The sequence below is a fragment of the Octopus bimaculoides genome, chromosome 15 (genome assembly GCF_046866305.1).
Source record: "Octopus bimaculoides isolate indiv1 chromosome 15, ASM4686630v1, whole genome shotgun sequence".
In the NCBI taxonomy this organism is placed as follows: domain Eukaryota; kingdom Metazoa; phylum Mollusca; class Cephalopoda; order Octopoda; family Octopodidae; genus Octopus; species Octopus bimaculoides.
The window spans coordinates 41,179,786-41,201,989 of record NC_142942.1 but is presented as its reverse complement, the minus strand read 5'-3'; the positions used below and the strand labels follow the sequence as shown (position 1 = coordinate 41,201,989).

At 38.2% G+C, this 22,204-nt stretch overlaps 1 protein-coding gene across 2 annotated transcripts in view; it reads left to right on the top strand.

The window, feature by feature from the left end:
- The window catches only part of LOC106871718 (DIS3-like exonuclease 1), a 37,056-nt gene that overhangs the window by 10,974 nt on the left and 3,878 nt on the right, over nucleotides 1-22,204 (top strand). For both annotated transcript variants that reach the window (XM_014918328.3, XM_014918329.3), the window contains 15 exons: nucleotides 430-559; nucleotides 1,338-1,489; nucleotides 3,220-3,329; nucleotides 4,075-4,199; nucleotides 4,772-4,925; nucleotides 5,448-5,596; nucleotides 6,664-6,855; nucleotides 8,624-8,726; nucleotides 9,828-9,919; nucleotides 10,726-10,882; nucleotides 12,794-12,889; nucleotides 14,891-15,043; nucleotides 17,597-17,746; nucleotides 19,169-19,276; nucleotides 20,136-20,284. In XM_014918328.3, coding sequence (XP_014773814.2) covers nucleotides 430-559; nucleotides 1,338-1,489; nucleotides 3,220-3,329; nucleotides 4,075-4,199; nucleotides 4,772-4,925; nucleotides 5,448-5,596; nucleotides 6,664-6,855; nucleotides 8,624-8,726; nucleotides 9,828-9,919; nucleotides 10,726-10,882; nucleotides 12,794-12,889; nucleotides 14,891-15,043; nucleotides 17,597-17,746; nucleotides 19,169-19,276; nucleotides 20,136-20,284 — 2,020 coding nt within the window. The remainder of the gene's footprint in view (nucleotides 1-429; nucleotides 560-1,337; nucleotides 1,490-3,219; nucleotides 3,330-4,074; nucleotides 4,200-4,771; nucleotides 4,926-5,447; nucleotides 5,597-6,663; nucleotides 6,856-8,623; nucleotides 8,727-9,827; nucleotides 9,920-10,725; nucleotides 10,883-12,793; nucleotides 12,890-14,890; nucleotides 15,044-17,596; nucleotides 17,747-19,168; nucleotides 19,277-20,135; nucleotides 20,285-22,204) is intronic.

Genomic DNA, 22,204 nt, shown 5'->3' with positions numbered 1-22,204 from the left:
GCTTCAGGCCGACCAAAGCCTTGTGAGTGGATTTGGTAGATGGAAACTGAAAGAAGCCTGTTGTATATATATATGTGTATATATATATATATATGTATGTGTTTGTCCCCCCAACATCGCTTGACAGCCAATGCTGGTGTGTTTACGTCCCCGTAACTTAGCAGTTCGGCAAAAGAGACCGACAGTATAAGTACTAGGCTTACAAAGAATAAGTCCTGGGGTCGATTTGCTCGACTAAAGGCAGTGCTCCAGCATGGCCGCAGTCAAATGACTGAAACAAGTAAAAGAGTTATATATATATATATATATATATATATATATATATATATATATATATATACTTATATATACATGTTACTTACTTTTATATTAATTTTCTTTTTGGATTTTGTATTTATTTTCTTTTTTCCAATTTTCTTGTGTTTTCAGGAACAGAATATTTGGGATATCTTCCAATGCACTGTCTTGAGAGTGGTGTCAAAACGGGTCTCTTCATAAAAGGACACTTAAATGTTAACAAACATGATGCTCAGAGAGAAGCCTTTCTACAGCGTAGTAGGTCAGTCCCCTTATAATTGTATACATGCAGCACTGGTCTCCATGTTACATACATCTATGTGTGTGTCTGTGTATATATTTGTAAGGTTGCGTGTTTGATACCTGGTAGCACATTGTCTCCTTGAGTAAGACACTTTATTTCATGCTGCTCCAGTCCACTCGGCTGGTAAAAACGAGTGGTACCTGTAATTCAAACAGCCAGCCTTGTCACATTCTGCGTCCTGTTGAATCTCTCCGAGGACTATGTTGAGAGTAGATATGTGTGGAGAGCTCAGGCACTTGCACGACTGTCTCACAAGCAGGCTGATCCATTGTTCGGATCAACAGGAACACTCGTCATCATAATCAATGGAGTGCCAACGGGATGAGGTGATGAAATATGATCGTCAGATGTTGAGTCTCATGGAAGCAATGACAAGTAACTAAGACTTCTGGCAATTTCCTGTTCTTGAGAAGACACGTCAAGCTAAGTCAAATCATAGTTGCAGCCAGTGCCGGTGACACACGAGAAGCACCTGTGTCAGTGACACATAAGGGGAACCCATGTTGGTGACACATGTAAAAGACACCCAGTAGACTTTGTGGAGTGGTTGGTGTTAGGACAGGCATCCGGCTGTAGAAACCAAGCCAAAGCAGACTGAAGCCAGGTGCAGCTCTCTGGGTTACCAATGCCAGTGAAACCATTTTACCCATGCCAGCATGGATGCTAAATGATGGCAATGATTTCTATGAAGCATTATTAATTAAAACTTTTTTTTTTTTGGTTTATTAAATTTCAGCTGCTCTGAGATCAAAAGTGATAATACCGATATTTTAATTCATGGAATGCCTCACCGAAATCGTGCCATTCATGGTGACCTAGTTGTTGTGGAATTATTACCAAAGTCTGAGTGGAGAGGCCGGTCAATGTCTCTTAATGAGAATAATCAAGGTGAGCTGGAAATTATTATTAATAATCATTCATCATATCTTTTATTGATGTTTTTTACTGTATCGTTGTTATTGTTGTTGTCACTGTGGTTGCTATTGGTGGTGTTGAAGATTTTAGTTCTTATTGTCCAAAATAAGCAATCTTACAATCACAATAAAGAAAACGTTCTAGTTATAACCATCCTGTCCTTATTCAAACATAGTGTTTCTAGGTCTGCGTTATGGAAGTGTGTGTGTGTATGTGCATGTGTGCACATGTGTGCACATGTGTGCGATTTGCTGTATTAACGAAAATGTACTCTAAATAATTAGTTTATATGTAAAAAGCCCATCTCACTGTCAAAATGGTGTTGGTGCTTTCCACACACGTGTGTGTGTTTTATGTATAATAATATATAGGAACAAACTTTAGCTGGAAAAGCATAAAAAGCACTCAGTACATATATGTAAAACGTAAAATATATTTTTACAAACAAAAGGTTGACAGTAACTTTGAAGTTAGAGTATTTGATGTGACAGTTGGAAGAAGAAAGGACTGCTCTAACATTTGGCTGGGACTCATTTTCAACTAAGAAGATTAGAGCAACATGAGATGTGGAGCCTTACTCAGGAGCACAATGTACCAGGAATGAAACCCACAACCTCATGATCATAAGCTCTATACTTTAACCAATAGCCCTCATTCTAAATATTATATATAATTTACCTCAAATGAACACAAACTATGACAATTGTTGTGAAGTTGTTCACCTCTGCTGATTTTAAATTAAATCCTCTACTCCCATTTATAAAATATCAACAAGGATTAAATCTTCTCCCATTTATAAAATAACCCTGCTTGCAAAGACCTGTTGAGGCAAGTGAATTTGAAATTTGAAATCTGAAATCGAAATCAAACCGAATCTGACGACTGGCACCCATGCCAACCTCTCCTTCATTGGACACTAAACTCTGCTTGCGAAGACCTGTTGGAGCAAGTGAAATCGTAATTGAACCATACTCGACTGGCACCTGCGCCAGTGGAGTACTAACAGCACTGTCCGAGCGTGTTCATTGCCAGAACAGCTGTCTGGCTTCTGTACTAGTGGCCCGTAAATAGCACCATTTGAGCGTAATCGTTAACAGTGTTGCCTTCTTGCACTTGTGCTGGTGACACGTTAGAAAATCATTCGAGCAAGGTCGTTGCCAGTGCCTCTGGACTGGCTCCCGTGCAGGTGGCACGTAAAAAAACACCTTTTTGAGCGTGGCCATTGCCAGTACCGTGTGACTGGCCCTTGTGCCAGTGGCACGTAAAAGCACCCACTACATTCTCGGAGTGGTTGGCATTGGAGCCTGGTGCAGCCTTCTGGCTTGCCAGTCCTCAGTCAAATCGTCCAACCCATGCTAGCATAGAAAGCGGACGTTAAACGATGATAATGATGAATAAACCCAGTTAAAATATTGGGTCAAAATCTGGTTCAGTGCAAGCAATTTCCGAGGAGGGTGTCAAGTCGATTAGATTGACCCTAGTGTTCAACTGGTAGTTATTTCATCAACCCTAAAATGATGACCTTAGTGGATCTTGAACTTGGAATGTAAAGATGGATGAAATGCTGCTAAGCATTTTGCCCAGCCTGCTTACAGTTCTTCCAGCTCGCTATCTTAAACCCAGTTAAAATATCAATCTAAGAAATATTTGGCGCAAGAGATGGTAGTTTCTTCACTTTTGTCTTTCGGTTTTTATTTCCACAGGTTCTGAAGATGAAGAATCTGATATGTCAACTGTGATGCCAAATGGTAAAGTAGTTGGAATCATTCAAAGAAACTCTCGAGACTACGCTGCCTCTTTAGTTACGGAGGAGGTAATATATTTTATTATTACTCATAGTTTCTCTTTTAAGGCTACGAGCTGGCAGAATCATTGGCATACCAGGCAAAATGCTTACATTCTGAGTTCAAATTCTGCCGAGGTTGACTTTGCCTTTAATCCTTTTGGGAGTGATAAATTAGGTATCAGTGATACTCTGGGGTTGAAGTAATCGACTAGCCCCCCCCCCCTCCATAAAATTTCAGGCCTTGTGCCTATATTAGAAAAGATTATTACTTTTGGTTTTATGGTTGTAAGCTGGCAAAATTGTTAGCCTGTCAGGCAAAGTGCTTAGTGGCATTTCATCTGTCCTTACTTTCTGAGTTCAAATCCCACCAAAGTCGACTTTGCCTTTCATCCTTTCAGGGTCAATACATTAAGTACCAGTGAAACACTGGGGTTGATGTAATCGACTAGTCCCCCTCCCCTATAAAATTTCAGACGTTGTGCCTTTAGTAGAAAGGATTATTATAGTTTTATGGCAGTGAGCTGGCAGGAGTAGGTGCAGGAGTGGCTGTGTGGTAAGTAGCTTGCTTACCAACCACATGCTTTGGGTTCAGGCTATAGTAGAAGACACTTGCCCAAGATGCCACGCAGTGGGACTGAACTCGGAACCATGTGGTTGGTAAGCAAGCTACTTACCACACAGCCACTCCTGCGCCTCAAATTCATGTGTCTATAAGACCTTTAGAGATTATATTCTTGCTTCTTTCTGTTATTTTTGCTTTTTATTTTTGTAGAATATGGAATCAGAAGGGAAGAAAAATCCTCGACGAGCTGATCGTGTCTTAGCAATTCCCTGGGATTACCGAATACCAAAAATTCGTATAAGTACCCGTCAAATTGAAAACCTCAGAGACCAAAGGTAATTATTAGTAATTACCAATTCTTGTATGTTCACATCTGATAGGAACACCTTTAATTAAGCAAGGTGTAGATCATAATTCTCATTGGTTACCCATTTTCTTTAACACCAAATTATTGCTATAGAAATTAGCTGATATCTATTGCTTCAGTTTCCTTTCTAAATAACAATTATTGAGTATTTTAAGCATTTTTATTGTTGTTGTTGTTGTTTAGATACAGGTCAGCCATAATTGAACCAGCCTATGATTCAAATGATTCCAACTGTGTTCAGTTTTTTTATTTCAGGTTGGGTGGTCAAAGTTGGAATGCTTTTGGTCATTTCTGTTCAATGAAAATTGATTGTCTGTTAAATAACAACTTTTTATTTTAATTCAGGTTCCATTCTCCTCAATATTACATCCCACAATGATAACATAAACCACATTTTCTTTATTGATAGGATATTGGAGGAATCAAAAAAAGTTGCAGGTGGACCATGTATGACACAGGCAAGGTGGTCATGTCAAGACTTCATACGTGTGTCATTTCAGATTCAGTTTTTGTTATTGTTTAAAATTTATTTCATTTTAGATTCGTGGTAAGGATTGATTCTTGGGAATTAGGTTCCCAATACCCCAATGGGCATTTCGTCCGAACTTTAGGCCCTTCTGGAGACCCAGAAACTGAAATTGCCACCATTCTAGTAGAAAACAATATATTTATTGGAAATTTTTCAGATTCACAGGTAAGTACAAACACAACTTTGATAAAATAAGTTTTTTTTTTCCAGTTATGTTTTTTTTTATTGTTTTTTTTTCTTTTGCTTTTAAGAATAGTATTCAAGTGCCAAGTTTTGTCCTAGAGATCAAATAAGGCCAGGTGGAAGGCCTCCATGACAATGGAAAGACGATTCAGTCAAGCGATTTGGGTCATGATGGAAAAGAATGGCGCAATTAAGACAGAATTGGAAGTGCATTGTGACCAGTGGTGTATAACAAAATTTGATGATCTGGTCAATACTGTGATACTGCAATGCTTTTTTTTTTATAACTTTGACCAATTGCTTGTTTTTGTATCACAGAAGTCAATTACAATAAATGTTGGTTTAAATTAGAGTCACAACTGGGGGAATTCCTGAATGTTAAGCATAAGTCAGTTTTGGGTTGGATCCTAATAAATTGTTGAAATCATATAAAGTTAAATGATGGAAATAATAATTATTGCCACATTATGAAGGTTTTATTATTATTTTTTAAAATCTTTACAGTTACAAGAACTCCCTAAAGTAAGTCCAGAAAATCCTTGGGAAATTCCAGTTGAAGAATTTTCTAAAAGGAGAGACCTTCGACAGAGCCACCTCGTGTTCAGCATTGACCCTCCAGGCTGTGAAGATGTTGATGACACACTGTCAGTGAGGTAATGATTTCTGGGTCCTTTTAAATCCAGGGTCTTCTGTCTTTCATTCTCATATTGTTTCACTACAGCTGAAATTTCATCTACAGCTTTGTAACTTGTAAAGGGCTGGGACCTCTCTTTTACTGTTCTGTATTTTATACTCTTTCTCTCCCTCCCTCCCTCCCCCCCTCTCTCCCTCTCTCCCCTCTTCCCTCTCCCTCTCTCTCCTCTTCCTCTCTCCCCTCTCTCCCTTCACCCTCTCCCTGTCTCCCCTCTCCCCTCTCTCATCTCCCCCTCCCCCTCTCCCCACCCCTCAACATCCCCTTCTCCCCTCCCCTCCCCTCCCCATCCCCCATCCCCCTCTCCATTCCTCTTTCCCCCCTCTTCCTTTGTTTCTCTTCCCCCCTCTCTCCTCTTGTTATTATCACTCATTGAACCTCAGGGGTTGTTTGTAGTGAGAAACCATCAGTTTGTAGCCTGTGGACCATCATTAGTCCTGGTTCACCTCGGACTATTCAACCTTTCTAATAGTTGAACTCACTCTGTAAAAGTGGTTGGTGACAGGAAGGGCATCCAGCCATACAAACCAAAGCAAATGACACATATGGGCACCAGTCTATGGGAGCTGTGGCTCCCAGTAAGAAAGGATTCCGGCTATGGCTAAAATAGACTTTTAACCAAACATGTTCCAATAATGACTTTTACAACTTTTTTTTCAGATACAGTGTATCTAGAATTATATTATGTAATGTGTCCTTCTCATTTTTAAAATAGTAAAGTGCAATTTAACTGCTATAAAGAAGATTTAGCTGTTATTTTTAGCAACAATCTGCCTGTTAACTTGCATTAGAAAACCACTTCAACCTTCCATCCTTCTATCCCGTCTCTTCATATCAACCAGCATCAAAGGTTTTTTTTAAAGGTCCATGGTTCTGTTCACATTCTTTGGTTAAGTCCTCAAAGACAAAACTCAAAACCAAATTTTCCCTTATACATGTCTTACTTTAGGATTGTATCAACTCACAGATATTTCTACAGAAGAATGGTAATTTCTTGTAAAGCTTTGCTTTCGTTTCTCTTATCTTCAGGCATCTTCCAAACGGTCATATTGAATTGGGTGTCCACATTGCTGATGTCACCTACTTTGTGAAGCCGGGTTCACTGTCAGACTTGGAAGCTAGAGCTCGTTCCACCACGGTTTATCTTGCAGATCGCCGTTACGACATGCTGCCATCAGTTCTGAGTTCTAATTTATGTTCACTGGTCAGTGGAGAGGACAAGTAAGTCATCAAACATCATTTGTAGATAAGAATAAGCATTGCTGATGTTGTTGGTCGGCTGTGGTTGTGGTGGTTGCGATTGTGTGCAGCCCCAGGTTAGTCCTGGTTAAACAGACTTAAAATCAAAAGGTATTCCAACTGTGACCATCATGTCATTTTCATTTTTACAAATAGAGAATCTATTCTTGCATGATACAATGTATCTTTCTCTAAGACAGTAAGGTTTGATTTGTAAGAGATTTGGTTGCTGTTTCTAACAAGTCAGGTGACTGCATAGAGCAGGCATGAGCAATCTTTTTCAAGAAGTGGAGCACATGAGGCATTGCTCATCTTCCAGTAGGCCATACTACTAATTAAATTTTAAGTAATTCATCATTAAGCATGATATTCAGAAAGTCGAACAGGCCACAGTATGCCCAAATCTGGCTTTGAGGTTCCCAAATTGGCTTTTCTTTTATTCTTTTACTTGTTTCAGTCATTTGACTGCAGCCATGCTGGAGCACCACCTTGAAGGTTTTAGTCGAGCAAATCGACCCCAGGACTTATTTCTTAAGCCTAGTACTTATTCTATCAGTCTCTTTTGCTGAACTGCTAAGTTACAGGGACATAAACGTACCAACACTGGTTGTCAAGTGGCGATGGGGAACATACAGACACAAAGACACACTCACATAGATATATATTATGTATGTATGTGTGTGTGTGTGTGCGTGTGTGTATATATATATATATATATATATATATATATATATATATATATATATATATGTATATATATATATATATATATATATATATATATATATATATATATATACTCGGTCATAATGTCTTACGTTTAAGATGATTCCCATACATTCCCTGAGGAGAAGTTTACATTTTTAACATCGACGATTCCTATGGATCGCATAAATTGTAATTCTTCAAAATATATGTCGGAATAAAGTATGCAGTTATAACATGTGTTTACTCCATTCCTTAAATTTTTATATATATATATATATATATATATATATATGTATCCGGTTTCAGTTGCCATCCGGTTTCACCAGTCCTCAGTCAAATCGTCCAACCCATGCTAGCATGGAAAGCGGACGTTAAACGATGATGATGATGATGATGATGATAAAAATCAGAAAAAGCAACACGGATTATTATATATACGACGGGCTTTTTTGTGTTTCCATCTACTAAATCCACTCACAAGGCTTTGGTCGGCTCAAGGTTATAATAGAGGACACTTGCCTAAGCTGCTACACAGTGGGACTGAACCTGGAACCATGTAGTTGGAAGCAAGCTTCTTACCACACAGCCACACCTGTGCTTAATTGCTGATAAATGAAGTATCAATCTAATTTTGTGGTCAATTCTTTATTTTCTTCATACCTCTGGATTGTACCAGTAATTCAAACGTCCAGCCCTGTCATATTGTATTACACTGGTTCAACCTAAGAACTGCGTTAAGTCTACACATGTCTGTGGAATGCTCTTATAACTACTTAACAAATTACTTAACAAATGCCACTTATAGCTACTTAACAAATTGGAATTCAGTTGGTCAAACAACTGAATGTTTATTGTCTTGATTGACAGAGAATTGACCTTATAACTGTGGTAGCAGCAATGATTTATGTCCTGGTTTCATCAAATTCTTCTAATGTCTGAATTGCCACAGACAACTGGCTTGGATGCAGGAAATGCGTCTGTTTTGTAATATGGCAAAGGATTTTGATTTGAAGCAGAATCATTCATTAATGTGTCTTTGCAGATGTTCTGTGAGTGTTATGTGGGAGATGGATGCCAGCTTCAATGTCCTTGATGTCTGGTATGGCCGTACTCTGATAAATTCTTCATATAAATTAACATACGAGGTAAGACTTTGATGCTTTTATTCTCATTTCTTCGCTTGTTTCTGCTGGATGTGTGAAAGGAATTTGAAAAATAATTTTTTAAAAACCAATAAATTAGATTGGAGCCTGGTGTTGCCATCCGGTTTCACCAGTCCTCAGTCAAATCGTCCAACCTATGCTAGCATGGAAAGCGGATGTTAAACGATGATGATGATGATGATGATGAATAAATGAAAGAAAGGAGAAGTGTGGTTGAAATGTTGCAAAGATCGGAAGAGGTGGGAAGAAAGAAAGAGAGAAACCATACTATTTATTCAGTTGTATATATGTCATCATCTAAATCACGGGTTTTCAAACTTTTTGACTTGTGGACCCCTTTATATTTCAGGCGTTACCTTAGGGGCCCCCTTATAAACGCTTATGAAATTTATACATAAATATTTGTTTAAAATAACATATATTTTTACATTTATTTATTTAACAATATTTAACAAAATAGGTTTATTGTCAATTAAAAGATTTTGATTAAAAAACATGTATAAAATCAAATTGCCCATAAAATGTATTTGCTGTCCACGGACCCCCTGTCTTGTCCTTGCAGACCCCCTGTGGTCCATGGACCACAGTTTGAAAACCCCTGATCTAAATCATTCAGTTCTATATTTAAGAGATAAGGAATTATGTACATTATTCACATTATTTACATTTGACGGATATGCCCACAGGCATATGGCTTAATGGTTAAGAGCGCAGGCTACTAACCCCAAGACTCCAAGTTCAATTCTAGGCAGTGACCTGAATAATAATAATAATAATAATAATAATAATAATAATAATAATAATAATAATAATAATTTTAATAATAATAAAATCGAATAATATCTTAGGAATGAGAACCGAGGTTTGAAATTTCCCAAGACACCTGATGAAGGGTGGAGGGTATATCAGCCGAAACGATGTGTTAACAACAAAGATGAGGACAAATATCCGTCAATTGTAAATAATGTATCTTAATCATTGTCTCGAGAACTAGACATGACCATTTGTGTTTACATGTTTATATGTTTAAATATTCAAAATCAATATAGTATGGTGCATTAAACTGTGGTTGTAATTTGACAGACAGCCCAAGCCTTAGCTGATGGAGCTACTGTAGAAGAGGCCTCCGCAAAGATTACAGAACTGGAAACATTAGGAACAGACAAACACCAAAGGTATTGTTTTATCCGTCTACCTATCTACCTATCACTCAGTCTGTCTATCTATCTATCAGTCTATCTATCAGCCTATTTATCTATCTATCTCTCTGTTTGTCTGCTCTTCCACTCATCCATTTACACATCCATCCATGTCCCTGCTTCCATGCTGCTGTTGGCTGGACATGTCGGTTCCAAAACGATGTTTTCCTACATGTTACTGACATTTAGCATCTAAATAAAATTCAACATGCTCACTTCAAACTTAACAATGTCTTCCTTGTATATCTTTCTCTTCTTCGGGTTTCTTCTGTTTGGATCCCCACCAAAACAGTTCTTCATCCAATGTGTGTGTGTGTGTGTTTGTGTGTCTGTCTTTGTCCCTACCACCATTGTTTGACAACCGATATTTGTATGTTTATGTCCCTATAACTTAGTGGTTTAGCAAAAGCAACTGATAGAATAAATACTTGGCTGGGGTTGATTTGTTCGACTAAAGGCAGTGCTCCAGCATGGCTGCAGTCAAATGACTGAAACAAGTAAAGGAATAAAAAAATATGTGTGTGTGTGTGTGTGTGTATCTACCTGGCTAATTACATTTACACTTCTCTGAAAATTATGAGCTACAAGTAGTAATGTTGTCATTTCTCCTGTCATCACCTGATCATCTCTAGACATTGAGTGCTTGAAGATGTGTGAAAGAAAGATCCTGCACTTGGGAAACAGTTAGGGTTAATGACAGGAAGAGCATCCTGCTGTAAAACAATGCCCCAATTTCAAATGACTGTGACCTAACTCAGTTTCTTTTATCATTATCATTACAGAGTTGAAGAACTTCGTATTGCCATCCTCTTACTTATGGAAATAGCGTTCAAACTGAAAGCCAAGAGGAAAGAAAAGGGTGCTCTAGATCTCGATGGCCTCGAAGTTCGGCCAGTTGTTGATGAAGAGAAAAACATTTCTGAGTTAATCATTGACAAGGTATAGAAAGATAACAGATAAACCTTAAAGGAATCACTTTTTTTTCCAATAATTTTGTGTTTGTGGTTGTTACGGCTAACATAGAATTGTTAGAACATCAGAAAAAATACTTTGTTATTTATTTTGGATCTTTGCTTTTTGAGTTCAAATCCCAGTGAGGACAACTTGATTTTTTATGTGATTGTTTTTGGTAGTAGAAGAGTTGCCTTTTATGTATATAGTTGTGATTCTAGAAACTGCCAAATCTCCTTCAAGCATGTCTTTAAAAACACCCCAGAAATGATACGGGCAGTGTAATCATGAATTTCCAAAAGTTGGGGATGGTCACAATTGGAACGTCTTTATTCAATCAGTGGTGACCTTGGGCTAAACATCAACAACTAACAAACCAGTAAACTGATGAATAAACCTCTATGTGATTACTTAACTGCTGAAAATAGCAGCTAAATCCTGAAACCATATTCTATCCCCTTAAAAAGGAAGATGCATTAGATAATATAGCTGAAGATAAACAATACTTATTACATGGAAAAATGCGAGCATGTAAAGTAATATTCTTAAGATTATGAACCTGGAAAAGTACAGGACAAGTTATTACACCTGTAAAAGTATAGGACAAACAATTACTTCAAGTAAAGTAAAGAATAAGAAACTTTTTTACTTAAAATATTGCAGCAAAGAACACCAGTTCTTCTAATTTATTACTCTTTACAGTTCTCATCTTTTAAATTATACGTCAAAGTCAGCCTCAGCGAAACTTGAACTCCAAACATAAAGAGAGACAATATATCGTTAAGCATTTCACCCGGCATGCTAACATTTCTGCCAGCTCGCCGCCTTAGAGCGTAAACATTCATTTTAGCAATATATTCTTTATTATTCTTATAGCTGAAGCGTTACTTCCTTACTCTCTTACACGAAATTTCGTGGTATTTCACTCCATAATTTTTCTTCTACTAATTTTTGTTCAATGCGACTAACGACTTTGCATTCCTCATACATTTTTCTATCATTTAAGCCTAAGAAACGTATACTTTTAATTTAAAATTAAAAAGACTTATGTTAATTGAAGATGAATATCTGCTTTACTGCCCCCACTTGAGGTCACAGATATTTTGATGTAACTTTTTTTCTACTGAACCAAATCTCGAACTATTTATGCCAAAGTGTAGCTGAGGAAGTGTCCCCTTTAAAACTGTTAACGGTTTGCAATTTAGTTGAGAACTGAATTAGTGGTGAAGCTTGGAAGCTGCTGCGATTGACGAAATGGTGGACTTAAGAATATATTCGACCTCTACAGTGGTTGAATGATATGAAACTGACATGTTGGTCATGGTGGGAATGTCTTTGATCATAGACCTGCTTGAGATCAGAGTTAAACTGGGGCTAAACAGCTACAAGTGAGAAAGTGTAGTGTCTATATCCGTTTAATTGATGGCTTCTTTCTTTCTATCACCACCACCACCACCACCACCACCACCACCACCACCACCATCATCATCATCATCATCATCTAATGTCCATTTTCCATGCTGACATGGGTTGGACGGTTTGACAGGAACTAGCAAGCCAGAGGACTGCTCCAAACTCTTGTCTGGTGCAGTTGAGGAATGTTCTTTGTTTCTTTGAAAGACAGTCTCTGGCAAGATTTTATCTGAAATAATTCTTCTAACTTTGATAAAGAAGTCGAGTGGGGGTATGAGGGAATGATGTAAGGACTGTCTCATGAAATTTGGCACCAAAATAGTTCAGCTTAAAAACAATAAGCCATCAGACTCAGAAACTAATTCAAACTTATGAATTTGGATAATAAAAAAAAAAGCTTCCAATCCCAAAATAACCAAAATTTTTGTTTATTATTATTATTATTATTATTATTATTTTTTTTTTTTTACTTCATCATACTTTCAGCATTTAGAAGTCCATGATACAGTAGCCGAGTGCATGATTTTAGCCAATGAATGGGTAGCTTGGAAGATATCTTCAACATTTATTAACCATGCATTGGTAAGTATGATCTTAATTTAATTCTCAGTGAGTAATCTTGTACAGTGGAAGAGAAAAGATAACGACCTCTAATATTTGTAACTTTGTAAAGCAGGGAGCTGCCAGAATTGTTAGCATGCCAGGCAAAATGCTCAGTGGCCTTAACATTAACGTCCTGTGTTCAAATTCTGCTGAGGTTGACTTTAGCTTTCATCCTTTCAGGGTCAATAAAATAAGTACCAGTCATACACTGGATCGATATATATAATCAACCAATCCCAACCCCTGAAATTGCTGACTTTGTGTCAAAATTTGAAACTAATATTTGTAGCTTGCTTACCAACCACATGGTTCTGGGTTCATTCCCACTGCGTAGCACCTTGGACAAGTGTCTTCTACTATAGCCTCGGGCCGACCAAAGCCTTATGAGTGGTTTTGGTTGAGGGAAACTGAAAGAAGCCCGTCGTACGTATGTATATATATATATATTTGTATGTGCATGTGTATGTTTGTGTTTATCCCCCCAACATCGCTTGACAACCGATGCTGGTGTGTTTATGTCCCCCGTAACTTAGTGGTTCGGCAAGAGAGACCGATAGAATAAGTACTAGGCTTACAAAGAATAAGTCCTGGGGTCAATTTAGTCGACTAAAGGCGGTGCTCCAGCATGGCCGCAGTCAAATGACTGAAGCAAGTAAAAAAAAATATGAAATTAGAAGCCGAATAACCCACATTATTGTTAAGTGTTCTCACTTGGAAGGAATGGAAAGTGTTTTGGAAAACCAGGCTATGGTTTGCTGTTGCTGGGAAATCCTACTACACAACATCCACCTTAAATTTTGTTGGGAAATATCATTAAGGGCCACAGTGGTGTTTCAAAACCCTGTCAATTGTCAGAGTTTCTGCTGTATTTAGCAGTAAGCGGCCTATTTACAGCTAGTTGAACTGGGCTAATAAATGTTATTCCGAAACACATTCCAGTATTTATGACAGGCTGTTAACCACTGACCTGTTTATGTGCTAGAAATAGCAGCAGATAAATCCCTCTCATATCACACCCTACCATGACAACAAAGAAATGACACATTTGGTAATGTAATCCTAGATACATATCGGCTGAAAAACAACAGAATGACAATTGATGGTCACATCTGGAACACCGCTGATCACATATATACTCTGTCTGAGTTAACTAAGGGAAATGGGAGAGGCTGAACAACAACAACAACAGCCATTAGTAACATAGTCCTTTTTTTTATGTGTATATTACTATAAAAGTGGAGGCACAATGGCCCAGTGGTTAGGGCAGCGAACTCGCGGTCATAGGATCGCGGTTTCGATTCCCAGACCGGGCGTTGTGAGTGTTTATTGAGCGAAAACACCTAAAGCTCCACGAGGCTCCGGCAGGGGATGGTGGCGAACCCTGCAATACTCTTTCACCACAACTTTCTCTCACTCTTTCTTCCTGTTTCTGTTGTACTTGTAATTCAAAGGGCCAACCTTGTCACACTCTGTTTCATGCTGAATATCCCCGAGAACTACGTTAAGGGTACACGTGTCTGTGGAGTGCTCAGCCACTTGCATGTTAATTTCACGAGCAGGCTGTTCCGTTGATTGGATCAACTGGAACCCTCGACGTCGTAAGCAACAGAGTGCCAACACACACATTACTATAAATATGAAAAGAGAAAAAACCTTTTTGTTATGACTTATAAGTAAAAGGGGTGCATCAGTGACCCTTTTTTCAAGGTTTCTAACACTGTCAAGATAAAGGGAGGAAGTGATGATTAAGTCACAGACTCAGTCCAAATACTTCCATTAGTGTGGTCTTTACTAAAAGCCTCTCTCGAAGAAGGAATGGTGTTGAACCAGATGACAGGTTAAGTCTACCTTGGCTATTGAAGAAAGGAATTTTAAACTGATTAAATTGTGTCATCATTTTAATTAGAACTAATATAAACAAAAATATATCGTTTATTGTGATTACATTAATTATCTTTTTTCTGTCTGGATGTTTTTCAGTTACGGCACCATCCTTTACCACGTCAGGAATTCTTTCAAGACATTATTGATTTTGCTAAGGTGAAAAACTTTACCATTGATACCACTTCCAATAAATCTCTGGGTGACTCTCTCGACAGGTGTGTTGATCCTAATGACATCTACTTCAACAAGGTGAAACTAGTTTTCTTTTCCTTCTTTTTTTCTTTTTATCTTTTGTATTTAAAATGAGTAAAAGACCATCAGGTATACACGTATCAGTACTTACATACATACATACATACATACAGATATACATACATTCACACATACACACATATACATACCATTCATACATATACACAATCATGGTTGTGTGGTTTAGAAGCTTGATTTGCAACCATGTAGTTTCAGTTTCAGTCCCACTGCACAACACCATGAGCAAGTGGCCCTGGGCCAACCAATGCCTTGTAAGTGAAATTGGTAAACAAAGTGTGTGAAAGTCTGTGCTATAGACACATATACGTATGTGTGTGTTTGTGTTTTTTGCCCGCCCTCCCTCTTCCTACCACTTGCAAGCTGGTGTTGATTTGTTTAACTTAGTGGTTTGGCAAAAGAGAACAATAAAATAAGCACCAGTACCTTACTGGAATTGATTTCTTTGACCAAAACCTTCCAAAGTGGTGCCCCAGCTTGGCCACACTCCAATGGCTGAAACAAGTAAAAGATAAACAATAAAGATATGTACACCAGCAGACGCACATACACACACCCACCCACACATGCTGACCTATTTACTGTTATATTACAAAAATGTTAGCCAAGGGAAGCAACTCAAGTGGGCCAATGTCATAAATTTAGATAATTCAGCAGGTGATGGTGTACTGAATAATTCAAACAATTCTAAACGTATTGAAATTTGTGTTTTTGTTGGTGAAAGAAAATGAAAGCCCAACGGCAATTGTGACTCTCAAACAAAAGGGAAATAAATTCTCAAAATTTAAGCCTGATCTCTCTGAAGATTGAGTTTTCGTGCTTCATGAGAAATCTGATTGTTGCTTGATAACAAAGATGACACATGGCATGTTTTTATCCATGTTGCCAGTACCGCCTGACTGGCCTTCGTGCGGGTGACACATAAAAGCACCCACTACACTCTTTGAGTGGTTGGCGTTAGGAAGGGCATCCAGCTGTAGAAACTCTACCAAATCAGATTGGAGCCTGGTGTTGCCATCCGGTTTCACCAGTCCTCAGTCAAATCGTCCAACCCATGCTAGCATGGGAAGCGGACGTTAAACGATGAGGATGATGATGATGATGATGACTGCATCATGTCCATAACTGCTTCATTTTTAACAAACATTAGATTTTATCCCCAACTCATCATCTTCAGCCTCGTTTTAGCAGGTCTTCAACTCATCTGTTATAGCCTAGAGAATTATAATAAACCAGAGGATACTGAAACTTGATCTCTGTTGGACACCTACCTGCATATTATATTCTTTTCTGAATTCATTGTTAACTTTCTCCTTGCTCATAATATCTGTACAGGGCTTGCATGACCCTCACAAACCATTCATCTCCTTTCCCTTCTGACCACCACCTTACTGAATACAGTGCCCTGTCATAGACCTTTTCAGGTCACCAAATTATAGACAGACTGTTCTGACTTTTTAGTGAGAACATCTGTTGTCATTGTCCTACTAGGAAAAGTGTATCAGTGCAAGTCATTGCAGGAACAAAACCTAAACGGCATCCTCATCACCGTTAGTGTCCGCCTTCCATGCTGGCATGGGTTGGACAGTTTGACAGGAGCTGGCCAGGTAGAAGACTACCCCAGACTACATGGTTTATATGGCAGGATACCCTTCCTAACACCAACCACCCCTCAGATTGAACTGAGTGCTTTTTACATGGCACCAGCACTGGCGAGGTCAGTTTTGGCATGGTTTTTACAGCTGGATGCCCTTCCAAATGTCAACTACTTCACAGTGTGGAATAGATGCTTTTTATGTGGCACCAGCACCGGCAGGGTTACCAAGTAACTTGCAAGACAAATTTACTCTTTGTTCAATCTGTTGTGCAATAACTCTTGCAGTTACTTTCATAACCTTGTCCATCAAATTGATACCTCTATAGTTGCTCCTTTGTGGAGCATATCCTTTATTCTTGCAGTCGATGACACTAGTACTCTTTACTTGTTTCAGTCATTTGACTGCAGCCATGCTGGAGCACTGCCTTTAGTCGAGAAAATCGACCCCAGGACTTATTCTTTATAAGCCTAGTACTTATTTTATCGGTCTCTTTTTGCCGAACCGCTAAGTTACGGGGACGTAAACGCACCAGCATCGGTTGTTAAGTGATGGTGGGGGGACAAACACAGACACACACACACACACACACACACACATATATGTACATATGTATGACGGGCTTCTTTCAGTTTCTTTCTACCAAATCCACTCGCAAGGCTTTGGTCGGCCCGAGGCTATAGTAGAACACACTTGCCCAAGGCACCACGCAGTGGGACTGAACCCGGAACCATGTGGTTGGTAAGCAAGCTACTTACCACACAGCCACTCCTGCGCCTATGTATGCCAATTATTAGTTAAGACACCTCTGTATTCTACATGATTGACTACAAGAGTGACTAACTTGTGTTCCACTTTGTCATACATTTTCATCCTCTTAGCAACTATCCCTGATGTTTGCATATTAATTCATGTTTTCTTATTTGTCTGTTTTCAGCTTTTACGAATGATGGCAGTGTTAGCAATGCCCCAGTCACTATATTTTTCAACTGGCTCTTTAAATCGAGATAATTTCTTTCACTATGGATTAGCTCTGGATGTCTACACACATTTTACATCACCTATTCGCAGATATGCTGATATCCTTGTAAGTTCATCTAATCTCTTTCCTCTAAATATGATTCTGTACATTTAATGTTTAATTTTGCAAAAGTGGTGAGCTAACAGAATTCTTAGCATACTAGGCAAGATGTTTTGCAGCATTTCATCTGTTTATACGTTCTGAGTTCAAATTCTGCCAGGGTCACCTCTGCCTTTATCCTTTCGGGTTCAATAAATTAAGTACCAGTTGAGTACTGGGGTTAATGTCATTGACTTACCCCTCCTCCAACTTGCTGGTGTTGTGCCATATTTTGAAACCAATATTTCATGTTGCTATTAATTAGATTTTTATATCATTTAATATTTCAGTAAAAGAAGATCTAAAGAGGTATTTTAAGCTTTGTAGAACTTCTGGTTCTATTCTGTGTCTTAGTTATGAGTTCAAATTATAGATTATCAACATCATGTTTGGTCTTCCTTACAAACAAATACTGATCGTATAATTTAGGGAAAATATTATTTGTGATGCTTCAGTTAATTTTACTTCTTGTAATTTACAAGGATCTCTGGCACCAATACTTAACTCTTTCGAAACTAATCTACCCTAAGACTGTCTCTGGTTCTATAGTACAATCTTCCTGTTTTCAAGTGATATGTTCCAAACATGAACTTCATAATGACAAAATTATTTTACTGTATTTTACATTACTTTTGAAATGAAATGAAAGAGATAGGGTGTTTCAAAACAGGAATCTGAAAATATAAGGGTTAAATTTTACTAGTCATGTATGGGGGGTCAATATAATAACAATTCTTTGCTCCTAAATTTATCACCTGGTCCCTGTCTTATAAATCAGTATCATATACTAATTGATGATTTATTATTTGTGATTCTTTAAACCTTTTGTTACCATATTACTGTCAAATATGCCGCCTTTGTTTCAGTTAATTCTTAAAATAATGAAGTATTTAGTAAAATAACTTTCTCATTATTAAGCTTAGGTTTTGAACAAATTAGCATCAAATTTTGAAGGAAGATTATAATTTAGTCGACTTTAAAACAATAAATTTATGTCATAGAACCTGGGGTGGTCTCAGGTAGGTTGATATCAAAAGGGTTAAAAAATTAGTCTCAATCAATGATTTTTACAAATCGCAAGAATCCATGAGGTCCTCTACTTAAGTTGGTCTTATGCTGACAGAAAAGAAATCCTTGTTTTTTAGTTCTAAATCAGCCCTATTCATGATCGTCTTATATTATGGACACAACGTAACTACATTAACTGATGTGTCTTTTTTCTTCGATGACAGTGATGTGTAATTTTAGATTAGGGGCCAATGTTTAAAATTTTGGCGTGATTCCTTAGTTTCACAGCTTTTGTGTCTCTTTGAAATGAATTATTGTAAATTATTTTGGTTACTGCTTTAATATTTGTTCTTTTTTTTTTTTTTTTTTTTTTTTTTTGAGGTCCATCATCAACTCTTGTCAGCGATTGGGGAAGGTCCTGATGACTACAAGCTACCCGGCAATGAAGAACTGCAGAAGTTCTGCGATCACATTAACATGAAGCACAGAGTAAGACATATGCCCTCCTTTGCCACCTCTGCCACCACCACAACCACCACCATCATCATCATCATCCTCATCATTATCATTGCTATCATTTACATGGAGCAGAATGAGACATACATCCTCCTTCAACACCACCACCACCACCACCATCATCATCATCACAGTCGTCACTACTACTATCCTTATCATTGTCAACATCACCACTGTTATCATCATAATTATCATTACCAATATCATCACTGTCATCTTCATCACCACTACAATTTTACAATTTGCTCCATAATTATTAACGTCATTAACCTCCCATCATCATCATCATCATCATCTGCAGCTGCAGCATTATCCTGATCCCTATTTGTATGTATTGTCCAGTGACCAAAGTAGACTACCTGCATCTCTGATGTTACCAAAACAAGAATTTGTTATTTAGCAGAATAAGAGAATTAGACAAGATGCATTGCATTATTTGTTTTCACTCTCTTTACGATCTGAGTTCAAATCTCACTGTGGGCCACTTTTCCTTTAATGGAAAGTACCTGTCATATACTGGGGTCACTATAATCAGTTAACATCCTGTACCAAATTTTAGGCCTTGTGCCAATGCTAGAAACATGATGATGATGATGATGACGACGATGGTAGTGGTGGAATGTTTTTCATTGTAAGTTAAAATTGTCAAGATTAACTTGGAGCAAGTCTTAACAACAATTGAAAGGATTTTGTCCCCATTTTTCTCCTACTAACGTCGTGAGACCCCTTATAAAGGTTATGAGTGCATTGCACTCCCTTATTCTTCTCCCTGTACCATAATAAAAAAATATACAGAAATTAAATTAAACTGTAACAATTTTGTGTTTTTCAGGCAGCACAGAATGCTCAACGTGATTCACAGAAAATGTTCCAAGCTTTATATTTCAAAGACAAATCTTTAGACAAAAATAAGGAAGACGTTATTGCTGAAGCTATTGTGATTCAGCTCAGATCTAATGGTGTCCTTGTCTTTGTACCTCGGTATGTTCAGCACACAATTTGTCTTAAGATAATGGTCATGGATTGTGTATAACACTCTGCTTGCCTGTGTATGTATGTGTGTGTGTGTGCATGCATATGTGTATGTGTGTGTAGGGAGAATTTTAAAGCTCCATGCACATACTTCATACACACGTATGCTAGGTTCACACTTGTCTCACTTGTTACCCATGCTTCAGTTATCCTACAGAGTTGTTCCCCTTGCCAGTCACGCTTCTAGTGACCTCTTCCTACTCCCGGTCATTTCGCCATGCAGTGACCATACAACTGAGACACATTTACTCTTTTCTTTCTCCACTTTTTTTTTTCTAGAAGTGCATTAAAGACTTTTCCTTCTATTTTCTTCTGAGTGTGTAACCTAGTACTCTTTTTCTCTTCCTTGCCTGTGAGTTATTTATAATTTTCGCACCACACACACACATAGGGATGAACATGTTGACATAAAGAGAAGAGTACTTAATTCAGAAGTGGTGTATTTATTATTATTATTATTATTAATATTGTTATCATTATCATCATCATCATAGGCGTAGGAGTGCCTGTGTGGTAAGTAGCTTGCTTACGAACCACATGGTTCCGGGTTCGGTCCTACTGCATGGCACCTTGGGCAAGTGTCTTCTACTATAGCCTCGGGCCGACCAAAGCCTTGTGAGTGGATTTGGTAGATGGAAACTGAAAGAAGCCCATCGTATATATGTATATGTGTGTCTGTGTTTGTCCCCCTCCCAACATCACTTGACAACCGATGCTGGTGTGTTTACGTCCCCGTAACTTAGCGGTTTGGCAAAAGAGACCGATAGAATAAGTACTAAGCTTACAAAGAATAAGTCCTGGGGGCGATTTGCTTGACTAAAGGCGGTGCTCCAGCATGGCCAGTCAAATGACTGAAACAAATAAAAGAGTAAAGAGTATTATTATTATTATTATTATTGTAATGCCAAAGCAGCAAGTTGATAGAATCAATAGTGCTTAGAGCAAATGGACAAAAAGCATTATGACATTTATTCTGACATCTTATGGTTTGAGTTCAAATCCCGTCAAGGAGCATTTTGGACGGAACCACCGGCCTGAACCACCGGCCTGACATGGGAAGCCGCCAAGAAACACTCCAATGACCACAAAAAGTGGAAAATAACTGTTGAGATCCTATGCTCTACAAGGGGCAAAAAAAGGATTAAGAAGAAGAGAAGAAGTATTTATTCAAAGCTTAAGGTGGTGAGCTGGCAGAATCGTTAGCATGCTTGGTAAAATGCTTAGCAGCATTTTGTCTGTCCTTGTTTGTCCCCTCTATGTTTAGCCCCCTTGTGGGCAGTAAAGAAATAAGCATTTTGCCTGTCTTTATATTCTGAGTTCAAATTCTGCTGGGGCCTACTTTTCAGGGTTGACTAAATAAGTATCAGTTGAGCACTGGAGTCGATGTAATCGATTCCCCCCCCCCCCCCCCAAATTGCTGGCCTTGTGCCAAAATTTGAAATCAGTAATATTTGAAAGTAGAAGGGGATCCGAATGAATCTATTATATAACAAAATAAACATTGACAATTATGTCAGGTTTCTAACCAAGTTTGTCCGTGTTCCTAGATGCTGTGCAGGGGAGGCAATTCAGTAAAACTAAGGTAAAAATGAGAAAAATTTCTGCCAGGATCAGATGGTGAACACACAGAACAAACGTTGGCTTGCCATGCTTCCAAAACATGTACCGAGTGTGATAAAAATCAAACATCCAGTCAACATTATGGTGTTTGGAGTGATTACTATTGATGGCGACGTTATGCTTCCATTCATCTTTCTACATGGTCTCAGACTCAATACAGTGGTCTACATTGAGTGCCTGGAGGGGGTAGTGCTGCCCTGGGTCAAGAGGGTGGCTGCTGGAAGACCCTATGTCTCGCAACAGGACTCC